The 17,841-nt window shown below is 38.8% G+C and overlaps 2 protein-coding genes and 1 pseudogene across 5 annotated transcripts; 1 reads left to right on the top strand and 2 right to left on the bottom strand.

Moving 5' to 3' along the window:
* Window positions 1-572: 572 nt before the first annotated feature.
* LOC149101301 (uncharacterized) lies at window positions 573-2,237 on the top strand (annotated as a pseudogene). Its single transcript, XR_016203178.1, has 3 exons — window positions 573-966; window positions 1,360-1,598; window positions 1,907-2,237. The product of XR_016203178.1 is annotated as an uncharacterized LOC149101301 (transcript).
* A 610-nt stretch (window positions 2,238-2,847) lies between these two features.
* Window positions 2,848-8,626, bottom strand: LOC110068401 (N-acyl-phosphatidylethanolamine-hydrolyzing phospholipase D-like). Its single transcript, XM_089276485.1, has 5 exons — window positions 7,674-8,626; window positions 6,889-7,111; window positions 4,702-5,351; window positions 4,004-4,118; window positions 2,848-3,111 (listed from the first exon to the last, which is right to left on the bottom strand). Exons 1-5 carry the CDS (start codon window positions 7,775-7,777, stop codon window positions 2,977-2,979), a joined length of 1,227 nt encoding a protein of 408 aa, XP_089132611.1. The 5' UTR covers window positions 7,778-8,626; the 3' UTR covers window positions 2,848-2,976.
* Window positions 8,627-8,777: 151 nt separating this feature from the next.
* LOC110068400 (N-acyl-phosphatidylethanolamine-hydrolyzing phospholipase D-like) lies at window positions 8,778-17,826 on the bottom strand. Of its 3 annotated transcripts, none has more exons than XM_089276486.1 (5): window positions 17,626-17,826; window positions 16,976-17,192; window positions 12,422-13,071; window positions 12,201-12,315; window positions 8,778-10,029 (listed from the first exon to the last, which is right to left on the bottom strand). In XM_089276486.1, exons 2-5 carry the CDS (start codon window positions 17,180-17,182, stop codon window positions 9,862-9,864), a joined length of 1,140 nt encoding a protein of 379 aa, XP_089132612.1. In that variant the 5' UTR covers window positions 17,183-17,192; window positions 17,626-17,826; the 3' UTR covers window positions 8,778-9,861. The 3 variants fall into 3 exon arrangements, with proteins under 3 accessions (XP_089132612.1, XP_089132613.1, XP_089132614.1); XM_089276487.1 differs by having other exon boundaries at window positions 16,976-17,188; XM_089276488.1 differs by lacking the exon at window positions 8,778-10,029 and adding an exon at window positions 11,951-12,087.
* Window positions 17,827-17,841: the final 15 nt, after the last annotated feature.

The following is a 17,841-nucleotide window of genomic DNA, read 5'->3' as shown; positions in this document are numbered from 1 at the left end:
GAAATAAAATGTAAAGATTCAAATAGCAAATTTACACACGAATTTAGTCTGATCGATTGGGGACCAGCTCAAGTACAAACGTTGGCTGATTTCGTGTAGTGTGAAAACTTGGATTTCAAAGGAGCTACGTCACGGTTTGCGCATATCATGAAAAGTCTAGCCTCAATTTTTCAAATTCTTCGTTTGTAACCGTGTTAATCTTCTCCATCCTTAGCCATCCTTGTTCCTTTATGGTTTATCATTATCTCTTTGGTGTTTTTCTATCTTATTAAACTGTTATTTTCAGGTTTCCTACCATTTAAAAGTAACTTTGTATGTGGCCAAACTCAAAATGCCGTGACTGAGCACCATTAAGAATATATCGAGCTAACAAAGCTAACCGAGTGGGCTAACCGGAGCGCTAGTTAGGCTAACAAGAGTGAACAGTAGGTTAATATCCTGGTTAAAAGTAAACTAACCGGGGTGCTATAAATAGTTAAACATACTCTTTCCCTGTGCATTCGGAGGTCGAAGCCATCGGCTGTAATTAATCGCTAATGAAGGGTATCTGGGGCAAAATTTAAAATTCGATTTACAAAGTTAAAACTACTATTTTTTCTTCTTTCAGATGAAACTTTTTCCCTCTCTTATGTAGAGAAACTGTTCAAATTGTACAATGGAGTGGAGGCATTTGTAATGTTCATTGGATATCCTCGTAGTAGTCACAGCTTAGTGGGCGCCATATTGGATGCACATCCAGAAATTATCATTCCACACGAGTACGATGTTATAGAAAATTGGGGAAAATATAATCGTTCATCGACAGTTATGAAGAGAAACATGCCAAAATATCAGTAATTTTTTGACCTCCATCAGCTCTCCACAGAACAAGCAATGTTTGGAGATCGTTCTAGCGACCCCGAATGGGACATTAAATACAACTACGTACCGGGCCTATGGCAAGGAGGATATCAAACGAGAATAAAGGTACGTTAAAGACATCGCTCAGTAAAATCTTCGTTCCTTCTCTCTGCCTCCCTTTCTTCTTCCATCCCTCCCTCCCTCCCTTTCTCTCATCCTTCCATCCCTCCTTCCTCTTTTCCTTTGAACTTTTTTTTCCTTGCTTGCTTGTTTCCTTACTCTTTCCCCTTCTTATTTCTCTCTTCTTTTCTCCATCCCTCCCTTCCTTCCTTTCTTCCTTCCGTCCTTTCTGCCTCCCATCCTTCATTTGTTTGTCCCTTCGTTCGTTCGTATGTTTATTCTTTCTTTCCCTCCTATTCGTCTTCTTCTCTCCCTCTCTTCCCTTTCTGTCTGTCTCTTTCTTTTTCTTTCCTTCCCATTTCAAACATATATTTATTGATTTATTGATTTATTTATTAGGTTATCGGCGACAAAAAAGGGGGAAATTCAGCTTTTCAATTGGATCAACTCGGCGATCTGAGCATTCTTGAAGAAATCAATCAAGTCGTTCAAGTGCCAATGAAATTCATACACGTTTACAGGAACCCCTTTGACAACATAGCAACCATGATGCTTCGCGCCACAGAGTCACGTGACGCTGTTAGGAAAGGAGTTAAAGTAAGGTTATGTTGTTTTAGACGTCATAGGTCATCATGCTCATTGATTTTATTACTCACAACCATTAAAATAACATAATTGCGAATGCAAGGAAGGAAATTGGAGGTTATCATTGCTAGTATTTTATAACCTAACCGGGATTTCACTTATGCTCTGAATGTATGGAAATTTCAAGGATTCTTGGTTTGGATTTTGGTCTGGGAAAAGTCATGGATACGTCACCAAAATCAGCTGACCGTGAAGGCCTGGGAGAAAGCCATACAGGAACTAGCCAACACTGCACTTCTCGAAGGGTTCCAAATTTCAAAGACATTAATTTGTATGTTTACTTGTTTGTATCTTTTCTGACAGATGAACAATGTAATAAAACTGGAAGAGTTCATTGTCCCATTAGGGCAGCCTCTAACCAACGCGTCAGGGAGCGGTACGTAACTGCAGTTCTCGATATTCCAGGACACGAAACAGTACTAATCCCTAAGGAAACGCTACGATTGTGTGACCATTTGGGTGTCACGTGTTCTGAGGATTTCTTTGAAAAATGCAGCAAGATTTTGTATGGAACTCCGTCATTCACCAGAAACACGGTAGTTTGGACCGAGGAGCAAAAAGAGCGCGTCACAAAAGTGATGAAGAAATACCCTTTTCTGAAAGAATATTCATTTGACAAATATCCCAGCTAAACAAACAGTAAGGTGCGGTTTAATATTATACCGATGTCACGTTTTCCTCCGCCCTAAGCTAAACCAAGGGGACGATAGCGTTTTTCCATGGGAATCTATATTTTCGGATGAACGGACACTGGAACTGAACTGAACTGAGCGGGGAATGCTCTGAAAACTTGGAGAATCTAACTCTAGAGAGTTCTGCGTGGCCTGCGAGAACGAAAACTTGCCAGGATTTCCTTCTACACTAGGATCTACTTCAATGCCCTTCTCTTCGGACGTCAAAGAAGAGTTACAACTTGCTCCAACAGTATCTTATTCTGCTGACTTATGTTACTGACGATGTGATTGAAAAAACGTCTACAATGCTACTTGTTTCTATGTTGCTCTCAGGTACCAGGTATATATGTTATTTTCCCGGGGGGAGACTCCAATACGTAAAGGCCAGGGACGCTCATCGGAAAGTTGAATTAAACCCCTGTAAGAACGATCTGGGTGTGGCTCGGGCTTTGTTAGACGAAATAGGCTTGATTACCAGCCGCTGGTCAGGAAAGGAGCCCGCGCTAGTAGCCCGGGCTCAAGAAATCGGCAGAACCGGTATCGTAAGTTAAATAAGTAATCGTATTGCTTTGTAGAGTAAGTTATGCAAATTGTATTATTGTGAGTAGCACCTGTAATTGCATTGTATTGTAATTAGTGTAAGTAGTGCGTAAGTAAGTGAATTGTATTAATAGTGCTGTTGGTAATGTAATGGACTTTAGTAGTTGTGTTTTTCTTCCATGTCCTTTGTTACTACTTTGATTTCACCATGTTTTATGGCGCAAAACTTTGATTGTGGAATTCCTTTGCTGTTCAGGGTCTCTTGCAACTTCTTTGGTGGGTCAAGATAATGCTAACAAAATAAAGGAAAAATATACATTTAAGTTGAATGGAATCCTGTAATAGGACAACTCAGCACACCACGGGCCACAAAAGCCTGGTTGTAGTTGCATCTAATCTATCATGGCTTCACTTACACTCGACATAAATATAACATAAAAATAAGCATACTCCTTATGTTGTCCGTAAGTATTATAAAGGAATTAGAATTTTTAGTTTGGCATTTCTGTGTGGGTGTAAACCAGGTTTAAATGCACTTAATATGCTTCAATTGCTGATAAGGGTCAGTCATATGAAATAAACATACTTCCTCCAGTGGGGGTAGGGGATAGACAAGCCTGTGGGGGAGAGGGTCAGGTACACTTCTTAACTATGAGGTGCTTGACAGTATTTCTGCTTTAAAGGTTTCATTCATTATAATTTACTTTGGGGGTACTCCCATATATAAGCTATATGAGTATGTGCCACTGTGAAGGGCATGGTTTTCAGGTAGTTTAGTCTGGGATAGAGTATAGAAATCAGACAGTTTTGGTCTAGAATGGGGTATAATTTACCAGAAAAGTGACCAGTGTATAGATAATTTATTCTAGAACAGGATTCTTTACCCGGGGTTCTATAATAGAAACTGACACTAGGAAGTGACTTTGTAAATATCTTGGTTTAGTTTGCATATGTTGGATAGTGATAAAGTTTCTGCATGGAAAAATATCTAGCCTGGGATAGCGTAAGGGTTTTTGGTGCCTAGTCTGGAGTAGGGTTGCAAAATCAGGCTGATCATGGTCTAGCTAGTGTAGGGTAAGGGTTTCAGTGACCCAGCAGCTCACCCCTAACTGACAATTTACAGTGTACCCCCGTGTAATTTATCCAATTTACAAGGACTCATGAAGGAAGTAATTAACACACACCTCATAAGACAGATTAAATGTGCCCCAATGAATTGCTATAGAAAAGTTAGAGTTGACATCTTGGTGAATCTCCACTGCTTCCTGTGGATTTACATGCTGGAAATTCATCAGTCCCCTGTCATTAAATGCAAGAAAGTAAAACTAAGCTTAACAAAAATAATACTAAGCTCAACAAAAATAACACCAAGCTTAACAAATGCCTCCATTATGGTGACAACTCTTCCTGTCCTACAAATATTAGACATAACTTGGCTGGAGGCTTACTCAAGAACCTAATGGTTCATTTAGACTCCAGTCTCATTTAAACAAGATTATAACAGTTACCTTATCTAAGGCTTATTTAAAAATGTTATCTAATAATATTTATGTTTATAACGAGAAAATAAAGATGTTGTTGTTGTTGAACTGCGATCTCTACTGAAAAGGACGGATACTCAGCACCTATATATAATGCTAAGTTAACATTATTACCTTAAGACCACAAGCCTGCAAGCGTGGAAAGAGCCTACAGCTAAATTAATTGGTGCATGGAATTGCATGTGTGCCTATACTGTGAGAAGCATTACAACCTCCTGAGGTACCATATGCCATAGTGCATGCAAAGGGTTACTGCTCCATAGCCCTCTACTCACTCTGTAGCACTATGCCTTTATTTCAGTAACTGAAAAATGGAGAACATCTGTAAATTGTGGACAAACCTTGGTTCATATGCCCCAATAGGTATTGCAGCAAGATCAAATGGTCCATATCTTTTGCCAATCTGCTTGAAAACGTGACAATAACCTGAATCTGCAGCAAAGAAAAATCTATGTCGTGGACCTAAAATTGACCAGCTACCCCACAACACCTTGTTAGTGTCATTTAATCCCCTGCGACACCAATGCTGTGCTGGAGTAAAAACAAACTTTACTGCTTTGCTTTTGTCTGCAAATTTAGGGTGAGATCGTTCATCCCACCACTCAAGTTCAACCACATTTTCACATCCACAGTCTGTCATCCATTTAAGAAGTCCCATTGGCACAAACCAATGAATTTTATCCCCAAACCTCTTGTTAAGGTCACAGACTGTATTGTAGTCAAGGTGATCAAAGTGGTTGTGGCTGATACAAACAGCGTCAATATCAGGCAGTTCATCCACAGTACAAGGGACGGGACGATACCGTTTGACCCCAAATGTCCTCACAGCACCACAGTAATCACTAAAAACAGGATCTGTTAGAATGTTAATTCCTTCCATTTGAACCAAAACTGTTGCATGGCCAATCCAGGTTACTTGAATGCTATTGGCTGCAGGAGAATCTAAGGACCTTTTGTCTGGTTTAAGAACAGGAAGCATCTTGTCTAGTTCCTAAAAATAGTAAATAATTTTAATCAGTACTATTTTACGCAAAGACTAGGAGAGATGGAAATCAGCTTTTAGCCCTGGAGGGGGAGCAGGACTCCTGTATGAAAAGTTCGGGGATGCTCGTTGTCTCCTTAGGGGAGTAAATCAAGGATTCTGATCTCGATTAGGGTGTTCATGACAAAATGCCACTATTTTTAGCTGTCAAAGTATCTTTAAGGGTGCATTCAAAGGTAAAACAAATAAAAAAACGTTCTAATTTCCATTTTAAGGCTCGCTTTCCACCACTCTCTTGAGTCCAGTCTCTTAGTTGGTGGCTCCTTCCCCAAACAGCAGCTGGTAATCAAGTCTGTTCTGTTTTGCGCCTTAGAAATATTAAATATTACTATTATTATTATTATTATTATTATTATTATTATTATTATTATTATTATTATTATTATTATTATTGTTTTAAGTGGTATCTTTTAGGGGTCAAGTAAAACTCGAGCCATATCCAGATTGGTCTCCTTTAGGGGCTTGATTCAAATTTTTTGACGAGCATCCACAACCTTTTCACGAGGGAGTCCCCCCAGGACATTAAGACCTGGGGGGCGAAGTGTCACTGCTAACCTGTTCTACTCCTGACACTCCTGGAAGCTTGGTCTAAATCTCTTTATGGATGATTACACACTGTATATTTGGCATTTTAAAAATGCTTAGCAGTCCTTACATGACCTAGGAGATAAGACATTAAAACATTTATCCTCAAACTAACTCCCAACACTAGCCTAACAGTTAACCTCTAATCATGACCGCACCCTCACAACTTGCCTAACACTAAATTAATCTCCAGTTGTTTGAGGTTAGGCAATACCTATAGGGTCTATTAAATAAGCGTAGGTCTCACACTGTCTAACATGTAAGGGTCAATTTTTCAACTCGAGTCATTTTTGTGGTCTTCTGGTCTGTGCATCCAAACCAAACTTGTTGCTTTGTGGGTGAATTATATCAACAACGAGCAAGTTCACATGTAAAAACAAGAGTCTATCAAGCAGGCTGCAATAAATGTTGGAAGGTTAAAGCCCAGGTTGGGGGGGGGGGGGGAATCCCAAATTAAAAGGACGGGGGTGCTCGTTGTATCTTTCAGGGTTTAAAAAAGCAGTTTTGGTACCTCCTAGGGTGTTGAACCTCAAAAGGTCCACAACTGGAGCTTTTGCAGTACCTTGTAGGGTATTGAGCCCAAAAAATATGACAGGAGATAATGTGTTTTGTCAGTAGAATTGGTACCTCTGAGGGGAGAAAAAAATTTCAAGCCACACCCACAAAACAGGATCTCTTAGGGGTTCTTTTCAGAATTTCGGACGAGCACCCCCGTCCTTTTTATACGGGAATCCCCCCCCCCCCCCTGGGGTTAAAGCTCTTAACAACAGCCCTACACAAGGAGCATAATATTTAAGAGCTTGGGATGGGGTTGATTTGTCACTGATTCCAAACATCGGTTGTTTTCTCTTCAGTATTAAAATATCCAACACTTGAGTTGAGTCATGAAATCAATGTTAACCTTAGTATCATATTGAAAGAAATTCCTCAGTCTTCCTCTGGGCAAACCACTATTGTTTGTTGAGATCAAGAACCATTTAGCAGCAACAAGTGCTGAAGGAAGTTGAGATTTACCCCACGGAAGAACAAATCTCCCATTAACTTTCCTAGCCTTGGGGTACTGTTTGTTTTCATCAGCAAACACTGTATCTTTGTGGTAGGTTGATGACGCTCTTGTCTGTTGCCTGTAGAAGCAAGATAATCTGTGAGTTTATTGGACATATACCCTAGGGGAGAAACTCCAATATAAAAAGGAAGGGGGTGCTCGTCGGAAAACTGCAATTTGATAATTTTTCAGAGTTCCCTCTACTCCCCTTTACCGGTATCTCCATTCCTCTGCCCCCACCTCTCCCCTTGCTATGGGTACTAACTATTAAACTAACGACGATGATATGATTGAATACTAGTGAAACTAATTAGTTACGTAATTGGAAAATACCAATGGGTTAAGAAATTATAAGCTTAAGCTTACATAGAAACCCACCACGTGCAGTAATTGACATGCAGTGTAACTTAAGTCATTTATGCAAAGCAAAAAATTTTTGTATATCGAACAAAATCAAATTTCTATCAAAGCCCAGTGTGACGTGCAATTAATACCCAAGGGAGTTTTGTCGACTTCAGCTAATGAAAGGGCATTTGGATATATACAAACTGGCAGAGGGTAATCTGAACCCCAACTAACAAATCTCTAACAGTCTGCAGCTGCAGCAGTTTGCCGCCGGAGAAGATTGAAGTTCAGCTTACGTTTGTTGGAAAGAGAGTCGCCGCGAGCTTTGGAAGACAGCGAAACCGAGCCAGTCTGTCTTCTGAAGGCATGAAGAACCCCGTCGATACAGCTGTCTTAACATAATATGGCCAGTTTACAAATAAAGTTGATCATCTAGCTATTTATTGCGGTCAAATTTACGGCGCGCTTTCGGTGCATTGGTGGCGCACGAGAGCGCCCTGGGAACGAGGATGATTTCACTAGTTCCAGGGCTCACGACGGGGAGTTTAAATGGAGTTTTGGGAGATTCAAAGAGGGATTAAAAACGAAAAAACAAACAAAAAAACAAAAAAAAGTTTTGGAACACCACGAGACAGTTGAACGCTCCCCGAAAGGGCACCCCAGGTTGGTGGACAACTGTTTGTTGTACGTCTACCAATTTTTAACTTCAAATTCAAATTTTAAAACATCAAATCTCAAAATTTCACCGTTTCTTGAGGATTGCAATAATCTTTACCACTCAAATTTTACTTGACCCATGTGTGGGTATAGGGTTGTCTCTGAGGGTTTGAAACCCTGACCCTGTTTAGGACAAAGAAAACCTAAACTTACAGTACCTACTCTGAGTAGGACAACACCCACTTATATATGACCATGGCCTGTACAGCAAAGGTTCAGCTGGGATCAGAGGATACCAACCACTCTACAAGTGTTATCTGGACTTGAAAATTATTTGACATTGACTGATGACCATCTAAAGGCAGGCAAATGTCTCTGACCTTAGGTTGCTGGATATTATTTGCACCACATTTCATGGCAATTTGTGAAACCCACCCTGTTTTGGACAGGTTCAGACCTGGTTTAGGACAGTCTCACATAATATTATTTACCTTGTACAGGGCAGCAAGTCCAAAAATTATTTCTCTGTCAGGTGAGGCATCCCCACATATGCCATATAACATATAAGTGAATTACCTCCCAACTCACTGCTCTGCCAATGGAAGCTCAATATTATGGAAACTCAAAAAAAAAAAAATTAACCCACCAGCCACTACCACCTAGCATTCAAGCTCGTTTAACCAAACTTAATTTCCCATGATTATAAAATACTATACAACACTACAATTAATAGCACACACAGGTTCAAGTTTCAGTATTCCTGTAGCTATTAAGTCCTTCTTAATTAATACTATTCACAAGCTATTCAAGAGCTAGCTGTGCAGCCCAAACTATCCAAATATTTTTAAAAGGCTTGTTTCTGATTGATAGCACCTTTAAAAAACACTTTTAAAACTCCTAGTTAGAACTACATAATTATTAGCAAAGTTACATAAATCCATGTTGGGCCAAGTGATCCATACTTTAAACTGGAGCTAGTCCCAGTTTTTGTCAAAAATTCTGCTTTGAAACCAGAGATGCTGTGGCCTTTTTTAAAAAAGACTCCAGTTGTTTGTTTGTTTTTCAACAACACTGAGGTACAAAAAAAAACATTCTTGACAGATTTGACCCCACATTTTAGAACTCTTTGTCTTCCCAGGGGGGTTCGTTGATGGCATCGCACTGAGTAAATTAACGTGCTGGAAGATTGTTGCCTGCCTGGTTTGACCATCTGAAGGAAAGTTTTTCTCGAAGGAAGTTTAATCAGTTCAAGGAGGTTTCCCTGCCTGTGAAAACATTAACTTTCCACATCAGATGTTGAAGAAAAAGTTGGAAACTGTACAAAAAGTTGAATATTCAATAATAGTTGATTGTTGAATAAAGAGTAAAAAGTTGAAGATTGTATAAAGAATTGAATGCTGAATAAAGAGTTTTCAATAATATTGACTAAAAAATTGAATATTAAATATCTTGAATAATTGAATGTTGGATGATAAGTTGAATGTTGAATAAAAGTGTTGAATTCTGAATAACAGCTGAAAATTGAACAAACAGTTAAATATAGAAAACAGAATTGAATATTGAGTGAGATGAATTGAAATTTGCTACATTTAGTATTTAGTAAAGGCTGTAGCCAGACTAAAATTCTTACTGAGGCAATATTGGGAAAAATGCTCCTTTTTATTGAATTTTTTTTAATGCATTGCCTCCTACGAGAACTTGAATTTTAAATTTAATTAAAAATTTGTGCCTGTTACTACATTGGCCAATAAATATCACTTTTCATAAAACACAACCTTTCTAACTAAGATTAAATTATAATTTATTTCCTTAAATTGCACATGGCTATTAAGTGGCTGATTCAAACACGACAGCATTACGCCGAGCTTCAGTCAACTTTGTATCTTCCTTGGTAATGACTTTGACTTCTCCATGTTTGATTGTATGAAATTCTTTTTGTGGAATTCCCTTGCTGTGCAGTATTTCCCTCAGCTCTTTAGGTGGCTGAAGATAATGCTGAATAGATGAATGAACAGAAGAACAGTTCAGTTGAATATTGGGTCTTTCCATAGTAATATCAAAAGAGGAATGTTTTGTACACAACTTGGTTCACCCAAGCACACGTGACAAATAGATTCCCAACATATTCACTTGAGAAAGATGTTGTGACAGCGTCGAAAGCTTGTGATCGCTAAAATATTGACTCTGCTTCTGTGTCTCATTCCTTATGATGTCTACCACTGAGTCAGGAAACAATATCTTTACTCAATATTAAAAGCTGGCTTAAACAAGTGTTCCACCAAGCTTTTGCACTCCCTTTTAGGATGGTCAACACTATCCCTATACAATCAAATCATTCCTAAGAGTGCATACAAAAAGAGTAAAGAGGATCATTAGCTTGGAGGGGTTGGTTCAGCAGCCCATTTCCAAGTTCTCCTTTGCCTCTGTTTCAAAATAATTAGCCTTGTGCAAAGCTTTTCTCATGAAAACACAGGCAGCCCAAGCTCTCTCTATGAACCACACAAGCAACACAATATGGCATCGAATTATAAGGGTTTATATGGGATTTTCTACAAGATATCCATGGAGGTAGTTGAAAGTGAAAATTCTCAATAAAAATGGCTTACCTTATTCCATATGAGCGTTGTTTGCTCCTGGTGTGGTTATTTTACCTATTTAACTTGATTTAAGCGACTTTTTTGAATTCCAGAGGATAAGGCAAAACACCTCAGTCGGAACACCCTGCCGAACGAAGTCAAAAATCCCAGGGTAAAATGTACCCACAGCCACAAATCCACTGCAGAATTCAAGGGCAAAGGTTGATCTTTCATTTCAATCCTCTAGCCACACACAATTGCAGCCCTGCGAGGGACACCAGGTGGCTCTTCGTGTCCCCAGTGAAATGATAAAACGATGGAAGAGCTCCGTGTCTGTTTGATCCACGACCCAATGACCGTTGAAATCAGCTTGGTAACCTCGTCATGTTGGCAAACCAAGACTCGCGGGGGTACTTGACCGCAATTTGTCAAATTTGTCAAAGGTAAGATCAACGGCAAAAGCTCTGTAGAAACTGAGGAGATACAATCATTTTTGAAGTGGAAGTCATGGTAAGTTTTCACGTTCATGCACCTTTGAGTTACTTGGTCCTTGCCTCACCAAGTTAACTTCATCTCCCCATAATTCGTTAAGAATTCTCCCAAGCAAAACAGAGTTCAATTTGCTTTCTCTTCGTATGCTCTAGACAAAATTTTGCTGGCTTCCATTACAGTTTCCTCACAATATTCGTAATTCCACAATACCCTAAGAGAAGCAAATTTAGTTTATCAGCTCGGGAATATTTTATACAAACAAATCAAAGGTGCATAAACGAGAAAACTTACCACAACTTCTACTTCAAAAATGATTGTATCTCCTCAGTTTCTATGGAGCTTTCGCTGTTGATCTTGCAAAAGCGTTCTGTACGATTTTTATTTTGCATTGTAAATTCAACCTGAGGGGACCCCGGGTGTTACAAGAAGTTTGGTTGACAAATTACTGTCTAGTACCTCCGCGAGTCTTGGTTTGCCAACATGACCAGGTTACCAAGCCAATTTCAACGGTTGTTGCGTCGCGGATCTAACAGACACGGAGCTCTTCCATCGTTTTATCGTTTCACTGGGGACACAAAGAGGCGCCTGGCGTCCCTCGCAGGGCTGCGATTGTGTGGCTAGAGGATTGAAATGAAAGATCGGCCTTTGCCCTTGAATTCTGCGGTGGATTTATGGCCGTGGGTACATTTTAGCCTGGGATTTTTGACTTTGTTCGGCAGGCTGCTCCGACTGAGGTGTTTCACCTTGTCCTCTCTTTATGAAGGGAATACCATAATTCAAAAAAGTCGCTTAAATCACGTTAAATAGGTAAAATAACCACACCAGGAGCAAGCAACACATGTATGGAATAAGGTAAGCCATTTTTATTGAGAATTTTCACTTTTAACTACCTCCATGGATATCTTGTAGAAAATCCCATATAAACCCTTATAATTCGATGCCATATTGTGTTGCTTGTGTGGTTCATAGAGAGAGCTTGGGCTGCCTGTAATGAAAATGAATGCAAAGATAAAACATACAAGTTTACCCAATTGAATTGTTTCACAGCAGGAAGACTTGTTTTGACGCAGAGGTGAAAGGTAACTTAACTGTACCAACCTCATAGGATAGATTAAAGGTTCCCCAGTGAATACCAAGAGAAAAGTTGGATTGGATATCTTCATGGATCTCAACTGCTTCTTGAGGATCAATATGCTGGAATTCCATCAATCCCCTGTAAGATATGGCACAGACTAAGAAAGCATACTTTCACTTATGTCTGAAATTGCAGCATCCAAAAGTTGGCTAATAATTATTGTAGAAGTCTTAAAATGGGTTACCTTGGTTGGTAAGCTCCAATGGGAATTGCAGCCAGATCAAATGGTCCATATCTCTTGCCAATCTGCTTAAAAATGTGGCAATAACCAGTGTCACCAGCAAAGTAGAATCTATGTTGTGGACCGATAATTGACCAGCTACCCCACAACACCTTGTTAGTGTCATTTAATCCCCTGCGACACCAATGCTGTGCTGGAGTAAAGGCAAACTTTACTGCTTTGCTTTCATCTGTAAATTTAGGATGGGGATGTTCTTCCCACCACTCAAGTTCAACTACATTTTCACATCCACAATCTGTCATCCATTTAAGAAGTCCCATTGGCACAAACCAATGAATTTTATTGCCAAATCTCTTGTTAAGGTTACAGACTGTGTTGTAGTCAAGGTGATCATAGTGGTTGTGACTGATACAAACAGCGTCAATATCAGGAAGTTCATCCACAGTGCAAGGGACAGGACGATATCGTTTCACTCCAATCATACTAGGAATACCACAGTAATAATTGAACACCGGGTCTGTGAGAATATTAAGACTGTCCATTTGAATGAGCACAGTTGCATGACCAATCCAGGTAACCTGGATGTCATTTGGTGGAGGAGCATCTAACACTGCTTTGTCTGGGCTGAGAACAGGTAGAGTTCTATCTAATTCCTGTAGAATGAATGAAAAATTATAATACAATAATTGGACCCTGTTAATTCAGACTCAGTTAACTAGAATTCACCATTATTTTGAGCTTTAAACCACTTCCCTTGAATTTGCCTTTCAGTCATTTACAATCGCCTATGCTGAACTCCCACTACCATGAACTATGTTTCATTTCCCCTCAAGAGGGGGAAATAGCAAGTTAAACTGCACTCAGCTTTATCACAGGCCAGATCACAAATGTCATTAATGGTAGCTATACAGGGAACTGTATTTATGGGACTGGCAACTCGATCTATGCAAGGCAGGAGAAGAGAGGGAGGGGGAACCAGGAAAAAGAGAGAATATTTTTGGCAACTGTTTCTATCACATGATAGTTACATTTTGTGGTAGAAAAACTATTAATTAAGAAATAGAAAACACGCACTGTGTTTCTATTGAGTTATAGAAACACAAGTGAAAGTTTGGGAGAATGAGAAACACAAGATGACAGGCGAGTGTTTCCACAGCTTTTTGAGTTCTCCCAAACCTTCAGGAGTGTTTCTATAACTCAATAGAAACACAAAGAACATCCACTGTATTTCTTTTACAAAACACCACAATGAAAAAAAGAAAAACAACTTGTTTACTTCGATCATCAAAAATGAAATTCTCTTTGCTTGTGCCATCATTACGTCAACAGCTCGTCCTACAGTAGTTCTGTGTTTCTATCGAGTTATAGAAACATGGTTTTGAACCAATCAGCGCACATATTTGATTTGGATTATTTTCTAATAAGTTATAGTAACTAAACCTAGTAGAGAACAGTTCAGGGAGTAATCACACAAACAACTTCAAAATTGAACAAGCTAGCAATACGAGGCTGTTTTTATGAGTATGATTATTTCTCCGATATTTGTACAGCATGAGGTCCGATTAATAATAAATTAATCATATCAATAACAAATTTCAAAATTAAAAGTTTTTCAGCACTTCCTTTGAGCGAAAAAGTCACTGGCGCTTTCCATAAGTTTTAAAACTGCAGGAAAAGCTATTAAAACATAGGCACGCAAGGTGTGCGAGAGTTATTTTTTTGTGTGAAGTGTTGGAGATAGAAGCATTCATGGTACAGTAATGATTTGGTTAATTTGACAAGGTTTTTTTGGTTGCGATGTTACATCGGTCATGGTAAGATCGCTAAATAGTAAGCCATAAAATGTTTGACTGAACAAACTACAGTAATCTGACACGTCTCCAGATTAATGTAGATACCGTATTATTTTCTAACAGGCAATTTGATTCGTTCTTTGATACAACCCGCACTGTGATTGGTGTGAACACGCACATGCATAACTCCCTCACTCACCGATCACATAACCCTTCCAACCCCCAAGAGGAATTTTTGCTCAAAAATACTCAACTTAATTTAGAGACTTTTTCGCATTTTATACGAGTCGTAAGTTTACCTTTTTACACAACACAACACAACACAACTTCACCGAAAATAGAAAGAAAGAGAAAAAAACCTCTGACACGTTGAAAGTCTGATTTAATTAAATTGCACTTTAACTTGGTGCCACGCAGTCTTCAAAGAACATTTGAACAGTTTTCATACTTTTTACCTTTAAAAATATCGGACTGAAATGAATGTCATCAAATTAAACTATTAAACTGCTACTGCAGAGACGTAAAAATCTTCCAGAAATGAAAGCTTCTTTTTTGTTTAATATCCTGGAAACAATAGCCGATAACTTGTCAGCTCTAATTGAATTTACTCCCATATAAAAAACAAAAGTGTTAAGTTACCATTTGTTACTAAAGATAGCAAACATCTCGAGGGAAAGAGTGGTGACGATTCGTGAAAAACAAGAGTGTCAAATTACACTTTGTAACTAAAAAACAGAAATATCTTGTTATATTTGCATGCAACAAGAAGAAAACAATCGTTACCCGCACTTACTATTGTAAACGTTAGAACTGTTTCAAATCTAAAGTCTCGTACCCTCTAAAACATGTCCTAAGAACTAGACGCGACGATTCGTGACCTCTAATTGAATTTACTCCTCGTGAAAAACAAAAGTATCAAGTTACCTTTGTAACTAAAAATAAAAATATCTCGTTGCATTTGCATACTACTAACTCACGAACAGTTTCACACCTCAAGGCTCATCTCGTTCATTAACTAAAATCCTCAGCCTAACCCACAGAAAATGTCGAAGTAAACCCAATATATGAATACTTCCTCCTCTTTCATAAAAGAATGAATACGGCCGTTCTGAACTCTATCGGGATCAAATCTTCTCACATACCATTTACCTTTACAATAAGAAATTTGATTGGCTGTTTATAGTAGATCCAATCTGATTGGTGTGACATACATACATCTCTCACTCACTCACTCACTCACTCACTCATTCACTCACTCACTCACCCATTGACCCGTCCATAACATACCCGACGCGCCGACTAAGAGGTATTTTTTTTACAAAAAAATAACTCAAAAATGCATAATAATTGACGTGTGAATGGCATGGGTATCCAGTAACAAGTTGTAATTGGATAACTGTAATTGGACACCCATGTGATCAGGTGTCCATTACATGACAAATAGGCATCTGGAGAACCAATCACGATGGAGAATTTTGTTATAGATACGATTAGCAGGTAAATTACTAAGGAAAGGACTGGATTCCAAAGTAAAAACTACTGAAAATGGAAAATTCAGACTCCTTGTCCAACCGGCAACTTTCAGGAACTATACTATGTTACAGTATTTCAAACTTTTTTTCAGATGAACAAAATTTCTTTCAATTGAAGGAAACCTCAAGAAAGTATAGTTTTCTTAATGGAGGTTGAACAACACAAACAAGAAATAATAAGCCGGATGGTGCGCTCTTTAAGGTAGCTCCATTAAGACAAAAGCTGGCCATACAGTGATTGCCTGCCTTGAATAAGCATTCCATACATGCACAGGGGGAGTGGCAACCTTCGTGTTATTATAGAAAACAAGATAAACACCATTCAGTTGTATGACTCACTTGGTCTGAAAGTAGACATGCCTTACACCACTTTCAGTGTTAAATGTATAGGCAACATCTTTTGCCATGCTATCTTTTGACATGCTATGTAACCTGGCTTATGTGACAAATGTAAGCACAACAGACTTCTTTATGGTCGAATTCAAATTTTAGTAATAAAAGATGGATTTATTTGACATCAAACTAAGGTTGGGAGTATCAAGAAGTCATTCTGGGAGAAATAAAACTTCTGGTTTGAATGTTTACAACCTGCAAATATTAAAAGCCATAATGGCCTGATTCTACCAGAAGTCACTCTTGAGAGCCAATAGATTACACTCAAATTGCTTTAGTTATCCTGTAAATCAGAAAACATGAAAAGTCCACAATCTTCTTCAGCCATTTGAGGTTAGTAATTATCATTTATTTGTCATTTCTTCAGCTAATAACCAGAAAAATTGCCAGTTTCACAGTTAAATGGTCTCTACATTGCATGTTGAAAAATGGCTTGTCAAAAAATGGGCAAAAGGTGTTGCGTACCTATGCACGTAACACTGAAAGCGGGTGTAAGTTTGGAGTACAAATGTAAACTCGTGCAGCTTTTCAAACCTAGTGCTTCTACTTTCAACTACAGTTAATTAAACGGCCACCCTTGGGGAAATGGATTGTGGACGCTTAAAAGGGGTTGGCCGCTTAATAGCGATAGAAACAATAGAAAAGCCATCATTGGGACTTCAATTGCTGGCCGCCTAATAGGGGTGAGCGTTTAAAAGGTGGCCGCTCAATAGGGGTTCAACTGTATCATACTTCACCCCAAACTCCCACCAATAGTCTCTAATTTGACTGGGAAAATAACTAGTCAAGATTAGAGCCCTATTTACATGTCAGTATTCAAGACAAGTGAAATACTGCACCTCTTTGTCAAGGCGATAGAAGTTAGTTAGCGTAGATCCTGGCACATTGCTATTATTTTTTGAAGTCATGAACCATTTCATAGCCTTCTGGAATGATGGCTGTTCACCACCCCAGGGCAGAATAAAGATTCCATTTTCTTTGCGAGCTTTAGGATACTCTTCCCTTTCTCCAGCCTCAATGTAATCTTTTTGCGACTGTACTGCCATGGGTATCTGCCTAAACCAAGAACAAGAATGAGCGGTGTATTTTTCCTCATTATTTCTTACCAAAATACATACATGTCAAAATCCATACTGTACTTATGTCCCTTCCCCACCAATGCTTTGTATAGTGGGACAGTCCATGTACATCCAACAGTAGGGTGAAGTGAAAGGTGAACATTACACATGACCACAAGACTTTGAACAGGAAAATGAAGCAGTTGTCTTTTAATTTTGTTATTTGTGTCTGTTTTATTTCGCCAAAACCATAGTAGAATCGATATCACACGCACCGTAGGTGTTCAAATAATGTTCATTTCTAGACATTTTCGAGATCTCCTCGAATGATTAAACTAGGGTTTGCCACACTGAGTATGTTCAGAAAATCAACACCTACGTGCGTCTGTGAAGTGTAGCAAGCTAGCTAGTCACAACGTGAGCAGTATTACCTTTTCAGAAGAATCCTTTATCCAAGAACCAACGGTTTCAAAGTTTGAAAATTAAAGCTAAATGTGTTGCAATGTGTCGATGGAGAAAAGGATGTCCTTTATCAAATGAATAAAAGATAAACTTGTCCCTCCCAGTCGGCACGCCTGTGGCGGACATTTTGAATTCTCTCCTTGTGAGAGATCTGGAACCCAGACCTCACTAAATTCTCGGTTCCA

This window comes from Orbicella faveolata, unplaced genomic scaffold (genome assembly GCF_042242905.1).
Source record: "Orbicella faveolata isolate gen_17 unplaced genomic scaffold, um_ofav_v1 contig_4, whole genome shotgun sequence".
In the NCBI taxonomy this organism is placed as follows: domain Eukaryota; kingdom Metazoa; phylum Cnidaria; class Anthozoa; order Scleractinia; family Merulinidae; genus Orbicella; species Orbicella faveolata.
The sequence above is the reverse complement of the archived record's forward strand: the minus strand, read 5'-3'. Positions and strand labels throughout refer to the sequence as shown.

Coding starts and splice junctions, on each gene's coding strand:
- LOC110068401 (XM_089276485.1), bottom strand. CDS start 7,777: ATGTTAAGACAGCTGTATCGACGGGGTTCTTCATGCCTTCAGAAGACA. Junction 7,112..7,673: donor CGACTCTCTTTCCAACAAAC/GTAAGCTGAACT, acceptor TTGCTTCTACAG/GCAACAGACAAGAGCGTCAT. Junction 3,112..4,003: donor CATTTAATCTGTCTTATGAG/GTGTGTGTTAAT, acceptor TTATTTTGTTAG/CATTATCTTGACCCACCAAA.
- LOC110068400 (XM_089276486.1), bottom strand. CDS start 17,182: ATGGCAGTACAGTCGCAAAAAGATTACATTGAGGCTGGAGAAAGGGAA. Junction 13,072..16,975: donor TCTATCGCCTTGACAAAGAG/GTGCAGTATTTC, acceptor TTCATTCTACAG/GAATTAGATAGAACTCTACC. Junction 12,316..12,421: donor ATTGGAGCTTACCAACCAAG/GTAACCCATTTT, acceptor CATATCTTACAG/GGGATTGATGGAATTCCAGC.